Below are 10,509 nucleotides of genomic sequence, written 5' to 3'. Positions count from 1 at the left end.
GGCTGTTGTGACGATAGAGCTGAGTCTTAACCTCTAGGCCACCAGGGAGGCCCCAGAGGAATCTTTTAAAAGTCAAATCTGATGATGTTAGCCCCTTTGATTAAACCCTTCATTGCTAAAAGGACCTCTCAGTGTTGACCCTGTCAATCTCATCAGGAGTTCTTATTTTTTTTTAGATTTTTTTTTTAAGATTTATTTATTTTATGCATACTGCGGGGGTGTAGGCCAGAGGTGTGTGTGTGGGGGTGGGGGGGGAAGGTGAGAGGATTCACCAGAAACAGAGTGGGGAGCAGAACAGGCAGATTGACTGAAATACACTGCTGAGGGGAGCAGCCGGCAAGTCAGGAGAGGTCTGCTGTGCCATGTGGGTTAGCTCCCTGGCCAGGGATGGAATTCTTTAAAACAAGATTTATTTATTTATTTATTTTATGCATACAAGAACTCAGGTACAGGCCAGAGGTGTGGGGGGTGAGAGGATTCACCAGAGATAGAGTAGGGAAGAGAACAGGCAGACTGACTGAATACACTGCTGAGGGGAGCAGCCGACAGGAAAGACAGGAGAGGTCTGCTTCATCACGTGGGTTGCTCCTTGGTCAGCTGGGGATCGAACTAGTGCTGCAGAGGCGGCCAATTGCTTCATAGTGCTGTCCTTAACACCTTGTGCCACCAGAGAGGTCCCTAAAATAAATAAATCCTAAAAAACAAAAGAAATTCAAAGGTGGGCAAGTCTTACACAGTTCTTCTGCTTAGCAAGTCTACAACCAAATGAGGGTAGACATTTTGTCAAGTTAAATTCTATTAAGTGCGGTAAGGGTTATGAAATATACCGGAATTACTGGTGTTATGAAATACCTAATTTAGGAGGCAGGAGAGGAGAAAGAATGGACAGAGGGAGAAAAATGGGTGGTCAGGGAACCCTTTTCTGCCTAAACTGAGACCTGAAAAACGAGTAGACAGGGAGCTATGGGGAAATGAAAGCAATTCAATAGTTATGATCTGGCATCCTCAGTGAAACACCATCCAGGACTGAAGAAGGACACACTGGCAGATGTGGCGTACAGCGACAGTGGCTGTGCACATTAGCCTTGTGCACATTCCCTGGACAAGAATGGTGTGCACATTCCCTGGACTAGAATGTTCCGCACTTCCACATTCACCCAAACTGGGATGCCTCCGATTCCTGGTTCCATAATCCCGCAGGCTCCCACCAAGCGCAGAAAACTAGGGGCCGCGCCCCGCCCTGCGGCTGACAGCGAGCAGTTGCTCATCTCCCTGCAACCTCACCCGGCACAGGGGCCGGAAGCCCCGCCCACACCCGGGCACGTCCTCCACGCCCCACGCCCCGCCCCTTCTCGCCCCGCCCCCGGCGGAGTCCTCCGGGCGCCTGCTGCCGCGGCGGCCACGTGACGCGCGCGTGACGTAGGAGGAAGGAGACGCCATTAGAGGGAGGCGGAGAAGGAGCGCTGTTCGCCTTTTCCTGGGTGCCTGACGTGGTCGCTGGGGCCCTTCATTCTCCGACCGCCGGTCGACTCGTCCAGGCCTCGTCCCCGCAGGAGTGGAGACGGCCTCAGCGTTGGCCGGGCTGGGGCGGTGGGGCCTGCGCGGGCCGCGGCTGTAGAGGCGCCGCGGAGACCGTGGGGAACTCGGCGCGGCTCTAGGGCTCGAGCGACCGGGAAGCGCCAGAATGGCTGCGGCCGGCGGCGGGGCGGCGGCGGCGGGCCGAGCATACTCGTTAAAGGTGGTGCTGCTGGGGGAAGGCTGCGTGGGGAAGACGTCGCTGGTGCTGCGCTACTGCGAGAACAAGTTCAACGACAAGCACATCACCACTCTGCAGGTGCGGCCCCGGGGAGCGGGAGGTGGCCCCTGGGGGCCCCTGCACCCCCGGGGCTGGGAGGACTTTGCTGCCGTGGTCCCCTGCCGTCTGGGGTTCACAAATTGCGGGCCGGTCACCTCCACCTTCCTCTTCTGAATTCGCTCAAGGGACACTCCGGGTCGGGCAGTCCGTGGAGATAAAGACAGGCTGTTGGTAGGGGAGGGAGTGGAAGGGCCCTGGGTAAGTCCCGAGGCCACCCCTCCCCACCCCCTTGGTGGCTGCGCAGGTCGTGTAGTCGCCGTCGGTGGACTCGTTTTCCCCCGTCGATTCGCTTCTGCTTGGGCCCTAGGTGTCCTCTCCACACAGTCATCAAATGTCAGATTCTTTCAGAATTAGGAACTTAGCTTCGGGTTTGGTTTTGCGAACTAGGTGATTTTTAACTTCAGCGCTTGCTGATGACTAAGTGTTTATGCAAGTTCCATTTTGTCCTGTCTTCGAGTAACATGCTGATTGGTAAAACATTTCTCTCCGGAGGGTTTTTGAAATGACCGCTTGCCGTTGTGGATTACGCAGTTTCATTGCTGCCTGTGTGGGTCTGACCTGTATTCCGGGTCACTTGTATTCCGCGAGGTTAGTATACCGACAGTCATCTGGAAACGCCGTGGAAATATTGGCCAGCTATTGGCTCCCAAAGTAAGAGCTTAGCCGCTGCTACTGTATTCTTTCCCGTAAAACAGAGTCGGCTTTCTGTGTTATGGTTAGTTGGAAAAGTGTTAAAATGTAATCAATGATTGGCAGGAAAGCCAGGCCTTTGAGGCAGTTGTGTTTCTCCGTCGAAATAAATTACTTTGCACATGTTAGAAGAAACATATCCTACTAATCTGATTTGATCACTCTAGTACAGTGAAATCTAGTGGACTTTTGATCCTGATTATTCCATCTATTTAGCTGTGATTTTGTGCAAATAAATTAACTTCTCTGTGCCCAAGTTTCTTCATCTATTAAAATGGCCATTATAATATCTGGCTTACAGAATTGTCGAGATAAGTATACATAAGACTACTTAGGACTTGGTCCAGTGTAAGCTTGACATCTTTCTTTATTAATGCCTCCCAATTGCATAATAGATCTTAATTAGAGATTGTGTAGTGTGTAAGAACATGGACACTATTTAGTAGAATGCCCAGTCTCCTAATTGTTGTGATTTTTGATGTTTGATGTTACTATTAAACTACGTCTAGAATTTATAAAGGCTCATTCCACAGACCTAAGATAAAAGAGAATATCATTGTAAGTGAGCTCTAATTTTTTTTTTAAAGATAATTTAGTCCTTGAACCTAAGAATTACACTTTCATTATACATTACAAGAACATTCTTGAAGCTAAATATCAGAGAGAAGAACATGAAATTAGATCTCCAGTATCACAAGTATAGCAGTGCTGATTCTAATACTTACAGAACAGCTTTGAATCAAGGATTTTGTTTCCTACCAATGCATGGGAACAGCTTTATAGCTAATCTGATCTCTTTTAGCTATCAGTTCATCTCATGTCTCAAACATTTTTTTCCCAGGGAAATATTTCTTCAGTGTGACTTTAAGAAACAAGTTTGTATGCTTTTAATTCCCAGATGGAAAGGAGATCATGCATCAAAAAAATATGAGAGGAAGACTTACCTCCTTTTTTGTCAGCAAGATTCCTACTACTACCTATCTTTGTACAGTTCTTTATATTTGAAGAGTACATGCTCATGGATTCGTGTTTCAAAGAATTACAGGATTGAGAGGAACCTAAGATCGTTTATAGTTTACTGTTTCAGTCTTTTATTTAATGCATTAATCATCTTGGTGGTAAGATGAACTGATACAGAAAGTGGAAAACATTATGTACTGAGGTGGCCTAGTTCATATTTGGACAGGTCTAATTTCAAATAAATTTTTCAGTGTGTCAAGCGCAGATCTGTTTTCCTGTAGTTTTCAGTCACAGTTCTGCCTTTTGAATCAGGGTCACACATTTTATGTCCCTTTAGCTATTGGATGATGGTTATCCCATCTCCTTGGTCTTGTCTTTTCTTGGGTAAACAGCGCTAGTTCCTTTAACTGGAACTCTTATGACATTGTTGTAAGTAATAACTATTTTGACAACTCCTCTAGACACTCACTATTTAATCATTAAATTATGATGTTTTGAACTGTGGAAATGATTCCAAGTGTGGCTTGAACTGAGCACACATCACATTTGTTTATGAGCATCCTTTTCTTTCTTCCTTTTTTTTTAAAGACATATTTATTTATGCATACAAGAGCTGGGGTGTGTGTGTGGGTGCTTGGTGAGAGGATACACCAGAGACAGAGTGGGGAGCAAAACAGCCGAATTGACTGAAATACACGCAGAGGGCAGCAGCAGGTAAGACAGGAGAGGTCTGCTGTGCCATGTGGGTTAGTGCCTTGGCCAGGGATCGAACTAGTGGTACAGATAGCTTCACAGTGCGGAGACTTAACCCCTTGCGCCACCAGGGACGCCCAAGAATTCTTTTTTAACATTGAAGTAAAAAAGGATTCTGAGCTTCTGGGCAACCATCACGTAGATTAATATTGATTGGACTTGCTGTCTTGGTCTTGTTTTTAAAAAAAAACAAAGTACTGCATCTCTCAAAATCTTCTTCCTTTGATTTTTAAAAAGATTTTTTTTTTTTGTCTCTAATGTATTTGACCCATTAAGTTGGCTTTGAGAGATTTGCTCCATTGGCTAAAACTTAGTAATAATCCTTTTAAATTTGATCCTATATTTCATTAATCACTGATAGAGTGGGTTAGGTGCTTGGTTGGGTCATGTGCATACAAAAAATAAGGTATGTTCCCTGCTGTCTGGATTAGCTACTCCTTATAACTTTGTCACTTGAAGGTTTAATAAGAATGTCTTCAGACCTTTCCTCACTCACCTGCTGCTCCCCTCAGCAGTGAATTTCAGTCAGTCCGACTGTTCTGCTCCCCACTCTGTCTCTGGTGAGTCCTCTCACCCCCCCCCCCCCCGCACCTCTGGCCTGTACCCCAGTTCTTGTATGCATAAATAAATAAATCTTTAAAAAAAAAAGACTTAGAAAGAGAGAGGGCCAAGTACCAAGCTCTGCAGTAAATTTCAGGATATTCCAGTGATACTTGACCAGGTGGAGCTGTTGGTTTTTTTTTTTTTTTTTTTTTTTGAGAGAGAAAAAGTTATTATGGAGTATTGTACATATTGATGATGGAAGTGAAAACTAACTTAAGATTGACAGTTATAGGCAAGTATCTAGTGGAGATAGTTTTTTTTTTTTTTAATTTTTTTTTTTTAAAGATTTATTTATTTATTTATTTATGCAAGCACTGAGTACAGTCAGAAGCGCCAGAGGGTGAGAGAATTCACCAGAGCCAGAGCTGGGAGCAGAGCAGGCAGAAGGACCGAAGTACACTGCTGAGGGGAGCAGCGGGCGGCAGGAGAGGTCTGCGCGCCATGTGGGACCCTCCTCCGGTGGCCTGGGAGCAGCCGGGGATGGAACCGGCGCTGCAGAGGCTGCGGGCAGCTTCGCAACCCAGCGCTCAACCGCTGCGCCACCGGGGAGGCCCTAGTGGAGATAGTTTTTAATGAAAATGGCTATTCTAGTATTACAGATCTCCTAACTTTTTTGTACTCACCACAGCAGTTTTGCCTACAGAGGATATCATGAGCTGCTGTGTCAAATGTTTTTGAAAGACATGGCAAGCTGTGTTTCTGCATTAGGAGACAGTAGGATGTGGTGAAAAGAGAAAGAACTTTGAAGTTAGACATGGGTTTTAATTTTGGCTCCTAGTTCATAACCATCTTGATCTTGGTAGGTTAATTTAAGATTTGTAAGCTGGTTCTCTATAAAATGAAAGACCCTTACTCCTGAAATTTTATGGGTGTTACATAGACAGCCATCATATGCATTGCTCCTAGCATGGTGCCTTGCACATACTTGTTTAATGTTTGTTGTTGAATGAATAGATAGTGCTAAATTTGCCTTGGTTTCTTCCATAGTAACTCAGTCAAAATGATAATGGGGTTAATTTTACATGACTTACTTGAGAACACATGATATGTCTGAAGGCTCACTGCATTTTAAAAATTCTGAAAAAGAGAGAGGGAGAGAGAGCGCGTGGATGCGCTCATGCGCTTATTATCCTAGAGGTTTTTTTTTTTTTTTTTTAAGATTTATTTATTTATTTATACAAGCACTGGGTACAGTCAGAAGCGCGGGAGGGTGAGAGAATTCACTAGAGCCAGAGTGGGGAGCAGAGCAGGCAGAAGGACCGAAGTACACGGCTGAGGGGAGCAGCGGGCGGCAGGAGAGGTCTGCGCACTGTGTGGGACCCTCCTCCGGCGCCGCCGGGGAGCAGCCGGGGAGCAGCCGGGAATCCATCCAGTGCTGCAGAGGCTGCGGGCAGCTTCGCAACCCAGCGCTCAACCACTGCGCCACCGGGGAGACCCTATCCTAGAGTTTTGACTGGGACTGACATTTGTGGAAATTCACTTCTTTTTTGAAAATTGTGCTTTGTTTTTAAGTTCTGCTTCTTTTTTGCTATGCTCCTCTGAGGACCATAATATCGATAATTATGACATGATCTTGTTGGTGAACTCCATGCAAACTCAGGATTCCTTCCCTAGTCTAAAAATCTTGATCTCTTAGAGAGTGCTGAGGCTCTCTTATGTGATTTCCTTGCTGACTTTGGGGTGTTGATAAACTTGATAGAGACAAGAAAGACATTGGTGTGATGAGGGAGTTATAGCTTGTTCTTGGAATTTTTTTAAAGCAGCGCTGCTAAACCTGAGCAATAAAAATCAAGAATTGTTTGTTTCATATCTGTCATAATCTTAACATTGTGCCAGCTTTGGGATATAAAGATGAGTAAGGTGCTTTAACTGTTAGCTTTCATGACTTTTTTCTTAAATATTTGTGCCGTTTTGATTGTAACTACCTTCGGTCTTTGGTATGTCTCTGTATCTGTGCTCTTACATGATTACTTCCTTTTCTTCAGTTGTACTACCATCCCCCCCCCTTATTGAAGGTACTATAAAATCATGCACACTAGTTTATTATTATTATTTTTTTAGATTTATTTATGCATACAAGAACTGGGGTGTAAGCCAGAGGTGCAGGGGGTGAGAGGATTCACCAGACAGTGGGGAACAGAACAGGCAGATATACTGAAATACACTGCTGAGGGGAGCAGCAGGTGAGGCAGGAGAGGTCTGCTGCGTCTTGTGGGGTCAGCTCCTTGGCTGGGGATCGAACTTGAAAATCATGCACTCTACTCTAAATTCGGTTTATCACTTTTTTTTTTTAATACAAGCACTGGGTACAGTCAGAAGCGCGGGAGGGTGAGAGAATTCCCCAGAGCTAGAGCAGGGAGCAGAACAGGCAGACTGACGAAGTACACAGCTGAGGGGAGCAGTGGGTGCAGAAGGAGAGGTCTGCTTGCCATATGGTACCCTCGCTGGCGTCCGGGGATTGAACTGGCGCTTCAGAGGCTGCAGGCAGCTTCGCAGCCCAGCGTTCAACTGCTACGCCACCCGGGAGGCCCCAGTCTATCACTTTTAACTAGTCTCCTATGTAAGAATACTATTGTCTGTAATCAGAACCATTAACCATCTTCCCTTTAACAATTCTAACCGGAAATCTACCTGTTTGCTACCTAAAAGCTAGGGTAGAGTGCCTGAGATTTGATTTTGCAAAGTAGTGCTGGAAGGTTGACTGGGCAGATAGTATTTTGTCAGTTTGGCAAATGAGATAATTTAAGACTTGGATTAAATTTCCCAGTCAAAAATTGTTGGAGGCGGCCACCCTGCGTAGTGAGCAAAAGGGCCTTGACCCAAGTCTTTAAGGCATGTGAAAACACCTGCGTCTCGGAGGAAAACCTCTGAGTGACAGGACTTGGTGTTGAGAGCCTGGAAAGTGACCTACGTGGAGTCGGGCTTTTACATCTCCACAGTCTGAGAATAACAAAATAGAGAGATCCTGCGCAGTAAGCAGAAGGGCCTTGACCTGAGTCCCTAAGGCATGTGAAAACACATGTGTCTCGGAGGAAAACCTCTGGGTGACAGGACTTGGTGTTGAGAGCCTGGAAGTGAACTGCGTACATCTCCACAGATTGACAACAACAAAATAATGAGCAAACTTCCCAGGCTCAGGCTAGGAGGCGATAAGATTATGTGTGTGAGAACTAACCGCCTGGTATCCTACTGTCTAAAGTAAATAGATAATAGTAAAAAAATAGACTAATCATTCATACGTGTTATCATTATGTGGTATACTTTGATGTTACACCTGCTACAATTAAAATAGTATGTAATAAGCACTAAGACAATAAAGATTTGCTGCATGCTGGACATGACAGTCCCCCATGTCTGATTTCCTTCACCGTCGCGGGTCAGGACTCACTAGAAGTCCACAAAAAATAGTAATGTTGTTCCATGTTTTCATAAGGCTAAATGTACTACATTTTCCTCCATACACCTATACCTGAGCAACACTTGACATTCAGGTTTCAGCAGTTGGTTTTACATTTAGTGTCATAGTCTCCGGCCTAGCAATCTTGATTTCCTTTTTTGTAAGATTAGTGTCTTGCATATCTGAAATATCTTTCAAGTAGCCTTGGAAGCCACATTAGTATTGATTTATAATACCTTTATTAAATAAAATAGTCTTAAGTCCTTCCTTCCCTCAGTATTTTACTAGGCACATGTGAGCTATGGAAGACTGGGTGATTATTTTTTTTTAGGAAAAATTTTTCTCAGTTGTGACTATGAATTCTTAATCTAGCTGACATTTGCCTTTTTATTTTTATTTATTTTTTTTGAGATTTATTTATGCATACAAGAGCTGGGGTACAGGTCAGAGATGCGGGGTGTGAGAGGATTTACCAGAGACAGAGTGGGGAACAGAACGGGCAGACAGACCGAATTGCACTGCTGAGGGGAGCAGCGGGTCAGTCAGGAGAGGTATTTTTTTTTAAGGTTTATTTTATTTATGCATACAAGAGCTGGGGTAGGTCAGAGGTACTGGGGGTGAGAGGATTCATTAGAGACAGAGTGGCGAGCAAAACAGGCAGATTGACTGAAATATACTGCTGAGGGGAGCAGCGGTTGAGGCAGGAGAGGTCTGCTGCGCCATTCCGTTAGGCATCCCGCTTGGTCTTTTGATGGCTAATTTTTATTGCCTTGCAACAGAAGACCAATTTTATAAACCATTTGCCTGAATCCTTTCATGTCTTAAGGTCTGGGAGTGATGGTAATAGATGCTTTGAAATCCTTGAGCCAGAAACAGTGTTAGTGACTGTAGCAAATTTAATGTAGCTGTTTGGTTATACATTCATTGTCTCTTCCCACCCCCACCTCCTGTCTTCCCCCTTTCCTCCTTCCTCCCCTCTTTTTCTCTCCTGTTAGTGAAAGTCTATTGAACTCAAAAAAAAAATAAAGACAGGAAAGAAAGTATTTGTCCATAATTCAACTACTATCGTGCTTTAGGTATTTTGCTTTGCCAGTGTTTAGCAAGCATAGCAAGTAATCTAGCTAGCAGATACAGTTTCAGTTGTTTCTTTCCTAAAATTATATATATATTTTTTGAAATAGAAATTTTAAAAAATCCGCTCTGATTTCAAATAAGATGTTGGGTAAATAAGTATTATGGGAAATGACAATCTCAGTGTGAGCTAATAATATTATCAATTTTGGGACCTTCCTGGTGGCCCAGGGGTTAATGTCTCAGTGCTGCCAGCCACTGCTGCATGAATTCAATCCCCTGCCAGAGAGCTACGCACATGGTGCAGCCGACCTCCACTATCACTCCCTCTGCTCATCTCAGCAATGTATTTTAGTAGATCACCTGTTCTGCTTCCCACTCTCTTGCTGGTGAATCTTCTCACCCCCTGCCCATACCTCTGGCCTAGACCCCAGTTCTTGTATGCATTAATAAAAAAAAAAATCTTTGGGGAAAAAAAAGATAATCGATTTTGTTAATATCCTAAAATTTGGATGATGAAATTATTGGAATTTAAAGTAGTAGTGCTGTAGCTTGGGGTTTAGAGGAATAAAATAGGATACTTGTTACTTTGTACCTAACCTGAGAAAATTTGGGGAGATAAGTTGGTGTCCAGGAACACTTAGTCTCTTAATAGGAAAAATGCTATTTAGGAATGAGTGTGTGTTCTAGAATAGGCAGTTTTGTATAATGGAAAACACAGTGGATCAACAGGCTTCCACCTACTCTAGCATCTTCACTGGATTATCTGACCTTTTATGAGTCATTGTTATTTCTTTAAATCTCAGACTCAGAACTGTAAAATAGTTAATTACCTACTCCACAGGGTCATGATGGAGATTAAATGAGAAAACCCCAAGCATGGTGGTTGGCACATAGTATGTACTATTTTTTTCTTCTTATGTTCCTAAAACTTACTGAATTGATAACATTTACTGCATAAATAAATAAATCTTAAAACGAAAGACTAAACGTGCTCAAAAAACAAATACAATTACACCTTAAAATAAAGCTGAAAGAATTTATTTAATATCAAGGTAGCAAGTAATTAAAGGCTAAAATCTTTACTTTTTTTATTAAGGATTTATTTATTTATTTATATAAGCACTGGGTACAGTCAGAAACGCAGGAGGGTGAGAGAACTCACCAGAACCAGAGGGGA

General features: G+C 43.8%; 1 protein-coding gene across 1 annotated transcript in view; it reads left to right on the top strand.

Moving 5' to 3' along the window:
* Window positions 1-1,684: 1,684 nt before the first annotated feature.
* RAB21 (RAB21, member RAS oncogene family) overlaps window positions 1,685-10,509 on the top strand; it is a gene marked incomplete at both ends in the record, with an annotated part of 29,842 nt that continues 21,017 nt past the window's right edge. The window contains one exon of the mRNA XM_084255011.1: window positions 1,685-1,834. Within this exon, the coding sequence (XP_084111137.1) occupies window positions 1,685-1,834 (150 nt within the window). The remainder of the gene's footprint in view (window positions 1,835-10,509) is intronic.

This window comes from Talpa europaea (assembly GCF_964194135.1).
Source record: "Talpa europaea genome assembly, chromosome: 15".
NCBI classification, from domain to species: Eukaryota; Metazoa; Chordata; class Mammalia; order Eulipotyphla; family Talpidae; genus Talpa; species Talpa europaea.
This window is presented reverse-complemented; position numbering and strand designations above follow the sequence as displayed.